Here is a 12,835-nt window from a genome sequence, read left to right as displayed (position 1 = left end):
CATATAAAGAACACAAAGCAACAGGTGACCACTGGCAACTTGATTATCTGATTCCAAGGCTCCTCTTTCCTTCTACAGCTAAACTGAATTCTTTCACCTTCTTGTGTTTTCCCTGAATTCTTTATTATCTTGATTTCAACTGCAGATTTACCTCCACTTTAAAACAGGTGACACTATTTTCCCCACAAAAACAGATCTTGATCTAGGTACCACTGCCTAGGACTGGCAACTTGCTATGAAAAAAGCTATTACCTTGGTCTGGCAGACCAAAATGTGTCTGGGATTATGGACCATATCAAGGTGGCATAAATCCCAAACTGATGAGCAATATTCCACCCTCCATTTCTAAAAGCCATGGGCATATGGCTCATTTTTTCATTATATGGGAAAGAATATATATAAAATATAATATCCATTCTTGACTTACCCACAATCCTAAGAAAAATTTGCCATGAAGTTTCAGACTTCCCTATTGCTGCTGCATCACAAGACCGAGACTTAACCTGCTGCAGCCAACCACTTGCCGTTTTACTGTAAAATAATGATATCTAATCAATCTAATTTGAGTGAAATACAAAGAAATCATTTCTACACAGGATCTGAAGGGAAAACAAAAATCCTATAAACTCATAAACAAACATATTAATCTTAACCCCTTAAGCTGTGTCTCATCTTTTTGTGGCAGCACAATTCACATTAAATTCATAATTATATTCTATGAAATAAGTGTGTTTCCACTGAAACTAAACCGTCTACACCCTTCCTTTATTAAAATTAGCAATGATCCATCAATGACTTCATGACTTGGGCATTAATATCAGTAACTTCATCACTCAAGCACAGATCCCCTTAAAGTTAAATCATTCAGGAACTTAACCATAGTGTCTTTAATTCCTGAATGCTGATTCCTGAAGTTTGCCATACAAAGTTTGTCCATATCTGTCTAGGTGATTTTGTCCCTATCTTTGTCTATTTCTTTTGCCCATCAACTTTGTTTGTGTATGTCTAACTATACATCAGTCAGCCAATCTGTCTTCAATTATTTGTTTATTTGTCAATCCTTACCACTTTACACAACAGCAACTGTCTCTATTTGTCTCCACTTAGTCTTCTTTTTCTGGTCCATCTCTGTTAGCCTATCTTTCTCTCTCTCATTCCTTCACTCATCTGTCCCTCAGCAACATACATACTAATCTTTGTTCTATCATTCAAAATGAAAGTGTTCATAAAGGAGACTAATAACTAACCTAATACATGCAAGCCCATCCAAGCCTGCACCAGGAAGGAGAAAAGATGAATCAAGGTGTTTGGAAAAATAATCCCACAAAGCTACAGCCCACTCGCTGCTCCGTTCTCCTCCCCAGAGTTGCACCAGACTCAAACAACATCGAACATAAAATCTCAGCTCAGCTTCAGTTGGCTGATGTCCACTTCTAGGTTCACCTAGAGACAACTTGATGAGAGTTCTGAGCAACTTTGGTTCACTTCTGATTTCCATCTGCAGAGAGATAAAAAAGCTTGAGATTATAATGGTAATCTATAATTAAGTTTACAGTACCATTACTAATGACATTAATGATCCTAGTTAATATACATTTAATTGGAGTAAGAGTTCTCTTTATATTGTACTCATCTAATCTCAAGAAATCAACACATCAAACCTACTGATTTTTCTGTTAATTTCTTTCCATTCATATCAAATCCGTAGAGTCTAGAAAAATTCCAGAAGATCCACCATACGTGAGGAAGTTGGACTTTCTTAACTATAGCAGGTGGGAAATAAATGATATGGAAGCTTTGTTCTGAGGTCTCCAAAGAGCTTGATGATGGTGACGAGATGCTGGAAGATGACTGTGCAGATGGAGAAGAGGAATCACTGCAGATCTTAAGGAGAACTAAAAGTTTACATCTTATGTGATCCCAGAAACTCTGAAACAAAAAAATATAAATAAAACATGCGACCATCACAGAAATTTGTAGCTGGTTTTTATCATATCACTAGTTCTGTACAGTATATCCTATTACATTCAAAAGGAAGCTGACTCCAGAAGAGCTTACCGTAAACATTCTGGTGGCATTACATCTGGTTAAATTCTCCATGAACACTCTCTTACAGTTTTTATGGTCTTCCCCAAGCAATTGTCCAATGCCTAACTTTTCATTCTCTAAAATGAAGGGATACTATGAGTGCAAAATTCCCTTCCCATATTGCAGAAATAAATAATCACAAATATCTACATACATACAGGTTTCAGAATTCATATGAAGGGTTACGTATAAATGGAATGTAAGAGGTTAAATGTAGTAACTATCTTTAAAAAAGGGGGAACAAAAAGTTGCACTCTACTAACCAGTCCTTAAAAGGCATGATCTGCGAATTGGGGCAAAAAATCAACAGGAAATACAAAGAAATTCTTGGTTAAAGAAATTTCTTAAGTGTGAGAGGCAAATTCAGAAGGAAGCAGTCATGTGAAACACATCTTTTTGACTTCTGTATAAGAATTAACACTTTGGATGGGAGAAATAGGTATGTCAACTGTATGTTTTAGAACTGCAGGAAAACTTTTGATGCTTTACTTCCCATGGCTATGAATGAAGCAAAAAAGTCAGACTGGTGTTGATGGATCTCAAACTATCCAAATGAAAAGGAGCAAATAACACATGGAAGTACAGCGACGGTAAAGAGCGTTCAAGAAGAGAGACTCTTACAGCTAGACAGTGATGAGATGCAGAAGCTGGCAAACAAATAGCTACTGAAATCTCTCCTCCTATCTATATCTATGATGCCCATTCCCTTTGGGAACTCCTTCAACGGGGTGGCCACAGCAAGTCTCAATAACTGTTAAACTTTAGGACTGCTTCTTAGCCTTTAGAACCTAATCCTTAACAGGCCAATAGCAGAGGGCACCTCTAAAGCAGTGTTTTCAAAGGTTCCTACTAATGTTCATACCATCAACTTCTAACTAATGTGTCTACCTAATGTTCCAATCTACTACTTCCATCTAATGTTCCTACCTACTACTTCCACCAACTGTTCTTACCATTTTGCTATAAGGCAAGCTAATCAGAGCACTCACCACAAGAAAATCTAGTTATGAAGAATGAGTTATGCGAGTTCAGCATTGTTTAGTGTTGTGTGCAAGGAGAGATTGTATGCTTGTGGACATAATGCCAGCAGTCCACATGCAGCTAAGGCAGAAAAAAAGATGGCTACCTGAGTCAAAAGAGAGCAATTTGACAACCACTGAAGAGCTGGCTCACTACGCAAGCATCACTAATCCTCCCAATACCTAAGCAGGTAGCACCATTCATATACCTCCTGGTCGGTGGCTGCCTAACTTCCACAACCTACTTTTGTAATTTAACTCAAATAAGTGTAATGAAAACAGAAATGGAAGAATTACAGAACTCTACCTACTTGTGGTTATACTATGACTGAAATCTCCTTCAGCAAGAGTGGACCATCAGAATACAATCTCATCAAAGAACTACTCATTCCAATTGAGTCCAGCTACTAATTATAGCACAGCCTTGAAGCTGTGAGAACTCCCAGAGAAGTTGTCCTTTGGGTTATATAACAATAATGGGAAGGGGTAAAAACAGGTTATAATTTGAATATAACACAAGGCTAACAAATTATTGTGCAAGAACCAGGCTGTGAAAGGGGCATGGGAGTAAACATTATGCCTAACTTATCTACAGAACATCACATCAGAAAAGTTGAGAGGGAGCAAACCATATCCTGGTAAGGTTATAATTTCTTCAAACACAGAGACAAAAAAATATTTGCAGTGTACATTTGACCCATGGTAAAGTATTCATCACCAGCTCCATTTCACCACATAAAGAAACCACTTGACTTGCTTGCATAAGGTCCAATGATATGCAATAACAATGGTGCCAGCTTTAAAAGAGACAAGTAGTGAGAAGAGGAAAAAAAGCCCTTGAACTACTCCCACTGGAGGAGAGGAGATGAAGTGGGAAGATGAAAACCACCTTCACGATCCTCATGAGTCATGATATCAATACTGACAAATTATCTGAAACAAAATGATAGCCAAAAGTTAAACAAGAGGAGTTTCAGGAAAGACATGAGAAGATACTTCTTTACTCACTGAGCAGACAACACATTGAATAAGACAAAGGAAAAAACAGGAGATACTAAAAGTAATGGGAAATTCACAAGTTAGTTTGACAGAATTATGTGGTTAAAATCTAAAAGCAATCTTCGACAGAAATACTGATATCAGACCCTACATGTGTAAAGCTTCCTCTCCATAAGCACAAATAAATAATCATGAGTAGGTAATTACATATCCATACAAACAGCAAGGTAATTAGGTACAGTAGGGTTGAGGGTCAAGTCAATTGGGAGGTAAGTTTGAATGGAGAGAAACTGGAGGAAGTAAAGTGTTTTAGATATCTGAGAGTGGATCTGGCAGTGGATCGAACCATGGAAGCGGAAGTGGATCATAGGGTGGGGGAGGGGGCGAAAATCCTGGGAGCCTTGAAGAATGTGTGGAAGTCGAGAACATTATCTCGGAAAGCAAAAATGGGTATGTTTGAAGGAATAGTGGTTCCAACAATGTTGTATGGTTGCGAGGCGTGGGCTATGGATAGAGTTGTGCGCAGGACGATGGATGTGCTGGAAATGAGATGTTTGAGGACAATGTGTAGTGTGAGGTGGTTTGATCGAGTAAGTAACGTAAGGGTAAGAGAGAGGTGTGGAAATAAAAAGAGCGTGGTTGAGAGAGCAGAAGAGGGTGTTTTGAAATGGGTTTGGGCACATGGAGAATGAGTGAGGAAAGATTGACCAAGAGGATATATGTGTCGGAGGTGGAGGGAACGATGAGAAGTGGGAGACCAAATTGGAGGTGGAAAGATGGAGTAAAAAAGTTTTGTGTGATCGGGGCGGGAAAATGCAGGAGGGTGAAAGGAGGGCAAGGAATAGAGTGAATTGGATCGAAGTGGTATACCGGGGTTGACGTGCTGTCAGTGGATTGAATCAGGGCATGTGAAGCGTCTGGGGTAAACCATGGAAAGCTGTGTAGGTATGAATATTTGCGTGTGTGGACGTATGTATATACATGTGTATGGGGGTGGATTGAGCCATTTCTTTCGACTGTTTCCTTGCGCTACCTCGCAAACGCGGGAGACAGCGACAAAGCAAAAAAAAAAAAAAAAAAAAACTAACATCATACTTACAGAATACACAAATTACTTTGTAAAGAATTATCAACAAGATAACCAAACCTGAAGACATCCTATGTTACCTGCTTGCCAAGATGTGTGTGTCTGTAGTCCAGAAAGTGCAGTGTGATCAATCCCAGCTCATGTGAACAAGTACAAGAGAATCCAACCACTTGGTGCAATTCACTCACACTCTTCTGAAAATACCAAAGTAGAATTCTTAAATCTTTAAAAGCCTTGAAATTATTAGTTTTGTATGCAATCTAAGTTAGAACTTGTCCCAACATGAAGACTCAGGTATAATCAAACCTTTCTTATCATAAAGTACATCTTATTTTGAAAATGCGTTTATGACCTTCATTATAAACAAATCAAAACAATGTCCACATTCCATCATGTCCTTCATTGTCATGACTAAGTTCCTGATCTTGAAACGTTCACTGGCCACCAAGGGTTAAAAGCATAGGTTCGTAGTGCCAGTCCTATAGTTTCCCTGCCTTGTACAAGGCTACAACAGCAGCAATATCCTCTTTAGACAAGTCCTTAGGGCCAGATATTACAGCAAAAATCCACCACAAAGTACACATGGGTAGGGTAAAAAAGTAGATGTCAGAGGGAAAACAAAATAAAAAACATCGACCCACCACAATAGCTTCAGGCAGACAGACTGCCATCTGTTGCTACCCCAGGGGTCCCCCCTCCCCACCATAATCCATGAGCTGCCAAAGTATTCTTCATCATTTTAGAGGCACATTTTAGGGGGTGATACAAACGGGGAAAAAATGCTGGCACAGGCCCTATCATGCCAATCTTTTCCGCCAAGACTGTATTTATAGCATTAATGAGATGGCCCAGATTTGGGTCTCAGTTGCCCATACTGTCTCAGCTTTAGAGAGAGAGAGAGAGACAGTCAGACAGAGATTATAAAATTACTGACATTTCATTTTTCTTTATCAAAAACACAATTACCAGCAAATATTCCTAATATCACTAAACTATCATAAAAGGAAGCGTAAAGATAGAAAAATATCAGAAACATTCATCATTCAAATCATCATTACTAACCTTGAACCCTTCCCGACACATGATAGTAATCAAATCCCACACTATCATGGATGCACACTGCTCTAGAAGTGACGGCTCAGGACTTGATTCTACTTCACCTCCCCCTTGAGGACCTTGTGGCTCTGACACTAAGAGTGGTAAATCCACAGAATGGTAGGCAGACAGAGACAGAAGGTGCAAGATGGCAAGACTCCACCATCGTATATCCAAATGAAGGTGTAATAAGTGGTAGGCAGCAGATGGACACTGTAATATAAAGTTATACAATAATATTCCCAAATTAGTACTGAATAATAGTCAGAGTTGTTACAAGTGACGTTGATAATATACACGATACATACCTCACTGGTAATAAATAGCAGTGTAGTCATGACTTCCAAAAAAAAATCCAGAGTATGTTGAAATAATAGTCACAAAAAAGTTTTCTTTCAGTGTGAGGGCATCCAGTTTGCTGGAGACAGCATGTGGTTATGCAGGGACACCAATGTAAAATCTAGAAAGGTAGGTATGGATGAAGAGAAGGTTTGGTTTGCTTCTTCAAATCACATAAAGAAAAGTGGTTTCATTTATAGTTATATAAAGCAAGTAACCAAATTCTCACATTTCACTTCAAGTTACTTTTCACTACGAGCCATTTGATGACAACAGACTGACCCAATGTATATGAAGCTGCAAGGGAAAAACCACAGAAAGGTAGGTCTGTAGGCCTGGTTATGGACAGGGGGCTGTAGTTTCAGTGCATTGTGCATGATAGCTGGAGAATGGATGCAATTTAATGAGGCCTTTTCATCGCCTGTTCCTAATGGTACCCTTCTACTGCTAAAAACAGCAAACATTTTGGAAAGAAAAGTGTTTTTCATGTAACCACTATGACTTTACAAACAATTTTCCTGATTTAAAACTGCAATTACTCAACACTATGGGCTACCAAAATTTATTTCTACTTAGAATGGATCAAATATAATGTTACCTGATTAACATACAAATTTCAAGCCCTTGCAAGACCTGTAACAGCTTCTCTATGGCAAACATTATGGATGCATAAATACTCATTCATTTTTTCCATACTTGATCACCACTTCCTACGTTAGCAAGATAGCATCAGGAACAGACAAAGAACATCCACATTCCCTAACATTCAGTCTCTAGCTGTCATGTGCAATACACTGAAACCAGAGTTATCTGTCCACAACCAGGCCCTATGGACCTTTCCATGGTTCATGCAAGCCACTTCCCATACTCTGGTTCGGTCCACTGACAGCACAATGACCCATGTATACCAAATCATTCCAATTCACTCTATCCTATGCATGCCTTTCACTCTCTCACATGTTTAGGCCAAAATCACTCAAAATCTGTTTCACTCCGTCCTTCTATCTCCAATTTGGTCAACTCATTCTCCTTGTTCCTTCCTTGTTCATGATACAAGAATTTAATCAAATTAAGCACCCAGGTACACTGCAAAGATGTAACCAATATATGATGATGCAATATAGTCCTGCAGCTACAGAAATTAAAGCTATACTATACTCCCCTGCCCTCCCCTTCATAATAGTTACAGCATTAAATAAATGCCTAGCAGTTTAAAAACTACCACAGAAGTCTAATGACACTTCAGATACTATTTGAAACAAACAAAAATATTTTTTCACTTGGAAAACAGGGAACAATAAAACTAATCTTAAAGCTATGGATTCATGCATAACACAAAGTGGATCAGTGTAATGGAATAAGCCATACCTTATTTCCTTGTGGAGAACCTGCAGATGTCACATGCTCCTGGAGTTCATGCAATGGACCCAGGAAAAGTAAAGTGTCCAATATTTCTCTAATTACCATCTGATAGATATCCTCGTTCCCTTCTAACCCCAAGCTATATATATGAGAAGCTAAGCAATTCAAGAAAGTCACACTATCACGTCGGATCTTCGGATACTGCATCTCATAACAACTCTGGCTTGTGCACAAACTTGACTGGGCTCCTTTCTCCAGTTCTGTTATACCTTGCCTGAAAATGTTTCCAATCTTTAATATTTGGCAACAGGCACTCTAAAAAACTACTGTAAACAATAAAATATTAGATTCTACAGACTGCAAAGCTTCCTCAAAATTACAGACAATCTTTCCTCACTCATTCTCTCCATATGTCCAAACCATTTCAACACACCCTCTTCTGCTCTCTTAACCACACTCTTTTTATTTCCACACATCTCTCTTAACCTTTGATTACTTACTCGATCAAACCACCTCACACCACATATGTCCTCAAACATTTCATTTCCAACACATCCACCTTCCTCCGTACAACCCTACCTATAGCCCATGCCTCACAACCATACAGCATTGTTGGAACTACCATTCCTTCAAAAATACCCATTTCTGCTCTCCAAGATAATGTTCTCTCCCTCCAAACATTCTTCATCACTCCCAGAACCTTCGCCCCCTCCCCCACCCTGTGACTCACTTCCACTTCCATAGTTCCATCCGCTGCTAAGTCAACTTCCACATACCAAAAAGACTTCACTTCCTCCAGTTTTTCTCCGTCCAAACTTACATCCAAATTAACTTGTCTCTCAACCCTTCTGTACCTAATAACCTTGCTCTTATTCACATTTACTCTCAACTTTCACCTTTCACACACTTTTCCAAAGTCAGTCACCAACTTCTGCAGTTTCTCACCTGAATCAGCCACTAGAGTTGTATCATCGGCAAACAACAACTGACTCACTTCCCGGGTCCTCTCATCCCCAACAGACTGCATACTTGCCCGTCTCCAAAACTCTTGCATTTACCTCCCTATCCAACCCATCCATAAACAAATAAAACAAACATGGGGACATCACACACCCCTGCCGCAGACCAACATTCACTGGGAACCAATTACTCTCCTCTCTTCCTACTTGTACACATGCCTTACATCCTTGGTAAAAACATTACACTGCTTCTAGCAACTTACCTCCCACACCATATGCTCTTAAGACCTTCCACAAAGCATCTCTATCAACCCTATCATATGCCTTCTTCAGATCCATAAATGCTACAAATAAATCCATATGTTTTTCTAAGCATTTCTCACATACATTCTTCCAAGCAAACACCTGATCCACACATCCCCTACCACTTCTGAAACCACACTGTTCTTCCCCAATCTAATGCTCTGTACATGTCTTCATCCTCTCAATCAATACCCTCCCATATAATTTCCCAGGAGTACTCAACAAACTTATGCCTCTGTAATTTAACACTCACCTTCATCCCCTTTGCCTTTTGCCTGCATGAATGAAGTAAAATTCAATGTGTTAAACATTCACAAACAAAATGTATAGTGTGAACATTTTCGTAAAAGAATCAGCACATACTTATAAGACAGCAAAAAGCAAGAATAATATTATGAACCTACAAAATTAAGTCTTCAGCATTTCTCTTTTTTTTTTCAAAATACACATTACAGCATTCTCCCTACCAGCTCTCCAGTAAAGATACCAAAATCACCACAACAAGTAACTACAATCCTCTAACCATTGGCATGAATGAAATGTGTTCTGCATTTAGGAAAGTGGCATTCTTTCCACTTCACTTTACTGATATCATATTATAAATGGTTCTTAATATCATGTCTTAAGGAAATCTACAATAATTACTTGAAATGGGTGACAAACCTGAGTGCCATAAAAAAGTGGGAAAGATTAAAATGTATGTTATCCGCTGTGCATGGCAAGTGGAATATGACCTCTGGGGCCAGCAAAGCACTTGGACATGGATTTCTATACTGAAGGAGTGTTGCTAAGGTTTGTTGGCACATGTACGATGAGTCACTGAGATTTTCGGACCTACGCATCTCGCCCAAGCAAGAAAATAATAATGGTCCATCATTTGTGGGAGGTGAAGATACTGGAAAGAAAGCACTAGTTAAAAGTTGTATTCATATATCAAAAATATAAAAACAATAATAAACACAATACGTACCTGCAACCTGACACATTTTTTGTAACATCTCCCAAGTTATATACAGAATAGGACATCCAGAAGACTTTCATAATGTAATCTAATTTTCCCTGCAGGTCTCTGTTGCTCTCATATGTTGTCATAACATTATCTAGTATACAATCTCCTTCTTTAATATACAAAACAGCTTGTCAAACATAGATGTGACAAGTGATTACTGTACTCATAATCATCTGCTCCATTTGTATTAGATGTGTTACCTTCCACATCTAAAGAAGGAAAAATTCATGAAATGTGACGTGATCAATTAACACATTTCATGAAAGGCAATGGTTCAAATGATTTGACATTCATCAAGAGATTGTGAACTGAAAAACCTATGAGCGGAAAGGATTATATGCAGCAGATGCTAATGTAATCTATCTCCCTAATGTCATGATTAAAGAGGAAGCAGTAATGCATTTCATTTAAATGAATATAAAAAATCAAAATTACGACACACTGCAACCAATAAATACCCAAAACAACGATGAAGAGATTTCGTTACTGTCTTTCCTACTTTGGTGAGGTTAGATCAATAATGAGATAATTCACATACAAAGCAAACTAGTAAACTACTTTAAGTATATTCAACTATTATTACACAAAACAAATCATTACCAAAACAATGCGATTAACTGCAAATCTTTCAGGTTTTACCCCCAAGAGACTTTAAACAATTCTGCAAATCTAATCATTTATCTTTCCATTTGACAGAGATTCTTGTAAAGTGAGGTACGAAATAAGGATATTATGATATAGCAAGAAGAGTACAGTCATGTTAGAGGTCAGTGTAAGATAAATGAGGGATGTATAGATCAGATTATGAGACGCCAAAGTACAGTCATGCCGATCAGAACAGGGAGGGACAAAATAATATACAGTATCGCAGAATAGATATGTTTTCGTGAGGGATACTCATTAGATTCAGTTGAGCTCACATCAACTTGATTATGGTTAATAGCGAAAGCATCCTTCTTTGCTATCAATGAATCATTCTTTGATTTATATATCTAACTACATCTCATAAACTGTTTTCTACATTGAGGTAATGGTGACAAGGAGGTCTAAAAACTATAAAACAAAAAATAAATATAAACATTTGTTGAAATATCACCTTTATCTTCCTTGACTGGAGATGTATCAAGTTCGTTGATAAAGAAGTCCATGTAATCAAGACTGTCACTCTCCATCAACAACTCCCCACTCCTCTCCTCGGGAGGTGTTAGAGGGGGAGTTATCGACATCCTTTCCTCAGGTGTCAACCCCTAAAAGAAAAAATGCAAGAATATTTATGTAAAACTTTCAGATGCGGTCTTGAGACGGCTTACAAAATAAAGTTCTACGCTACGGACCGCAAATCCTGCACTACATTCTAGTTCAAGATACATAAATTCTCTTAATTCTATTACAAGATCAATCCTGTAAATAAATATGTTCAAGTCTCATAAACCATTACGTCTTTCTTGTTCACAGTTCAGAGTCACATTTTTGATGCAAGCCTTTATCAATCTACAATTTACATTACCTACAATACTGTATAACGTCTGGCGGAAAAATGTTATATATGTTCTGAGGTGAACATGATGTTCTTTGTGATCATAGAACAAATATTGTAGCCGGTCTGGACCTAAACTCAACCATACATGTATATTTCGTCCTTAAGGTAGATGTGTGTGTGACACTTAAACTACAAATCTACCTTATCTAATTCCTATAGAAACAGTTTATAAGTATGCCAGCAACACATTTCAAAGTAATTAACACCTTTTATATATACAAACACGTTCATTATACATACAACCATTTTCATACTCCTAAGGAAAACATTTTTCTCACCTTCCTAATCACACCTTACATCTTACATCAATTTAATCAACATCACCTTATATAAAACTCGTATTTCTGTGGTCATACTGTGATAATCTGTCTCTAGGGATGACTATACCTGCTCTAAATTGGAGAATAATTATTGGCGGACTCGTTCAAACACCTGGCGCCATCTTACTTATTTACACACCGCTGGCAGTGCGCTGGGTAGTGGATGCGCTGGGTATTTTGTTCCTTCATTTGCCAAATGATCGCTGGATGTGTTCGCCACCTCAGCCACCAAAGGGATTTATGTGGATAAGGAGCTGTGGGTTCGGTACATTACACATGACAGATAGAGACTGTGTGAACAAATGTGGTCTTCTGAAGCGGGAGACAGCGATGCTGTTTCCTGTGGAGCTGGGTAGCGCCGTAAATGGATGAAGGCAAGCAAGAATGAATATGTATATGTTTATATATGTATATGCACGTGTTGATATATATACATATATATATACATACATATATATATATATATATATATATATATATATATATATATATATATATATATATATATATATATATATATATATCTTTCTTTTCTTTTAAACTATCCGCCATTTCCCGCATTAGCGAGGTAGCGTTAAGAACAGAGGACTGGGCCTTTTTTGGAATATCCTCATCTGGCCCCCTTCTCTGTTCCTTCTTTTGGAAAATTAAAAAAAAACGAGAGGGGAGGATTTCCAGCCCCCCGCTCCCTCCCCTTTTAGTCGCCTTCTACGAC

General features: G+C 38.1%; 1 protein-coding gene across 1 annotated transcript in view; it reads right to left on the bottom strand.

The window, feature by feature from the left end:
• Positions 1-12,264, bottom strand: part of LOC139764906 (protein MMS22-like) — a 33,348-nt gene extending 21,084 nt beyond the window's left edge. Inside the window, exons 1-9 of the mRNA XM_071691974.1 lie at positions 12,188-12,264; positions 11,357-11,507; positions 9,915-10,146; positions 7,996-8,263; positions 6,256-6,501; positions 5,274-5,387; positions 1,666-1,929; positions 1,248-1,498; positions 428-531 (exon numbers count right to left, since the gene is read on the bottom strand). Coding sequence (XP_071548075.1) covers positions 428-531; positions 1,248-1,498; positions 1,666-1,929; positions 5,274-5,387; positions 6,256-6,501; positions 7,996-8,263; positions 9,915-10,146; positions 11,357-11,486 — 1,609 coding nt within the window. The 5' untranslated portion in view covers positions 11,487-11,507; positions 12,188-12,264. The remainder of the gene's footprint in view (positions 1-427; positions 532-1,247; positions 1,499-1,665; positions 1,930-5,273; positions 5,388-6,255; positions 6,502-7,995; positions 8,264-9,914; positions 10,147-11,356; positions 11,508-12,187) is intronic.
• Between the last annotated feature and the right edge of the window lie 571 nt (positions 12,265-12,835).

This window comes from Panulirus ornatus, chromosome 51 (genome assembly GCF_036320965.1).
Source record: "Panulirus ornatus isolate Po-2019 chromosome 51, ASM3632096v1, whole genome shotgun sequence".
In the NCBI taxonomy this organism is placed as follows: domain Eukaryota; kingdom Metazoa; phylum Arthropoda; class Malacostraca; order Decapoda; family Palinuridae; genus Panulirus; species Panulirus ornatus.
This window is presented reverse-complemented; position numbering and strand designations above follow the sequence as displayed.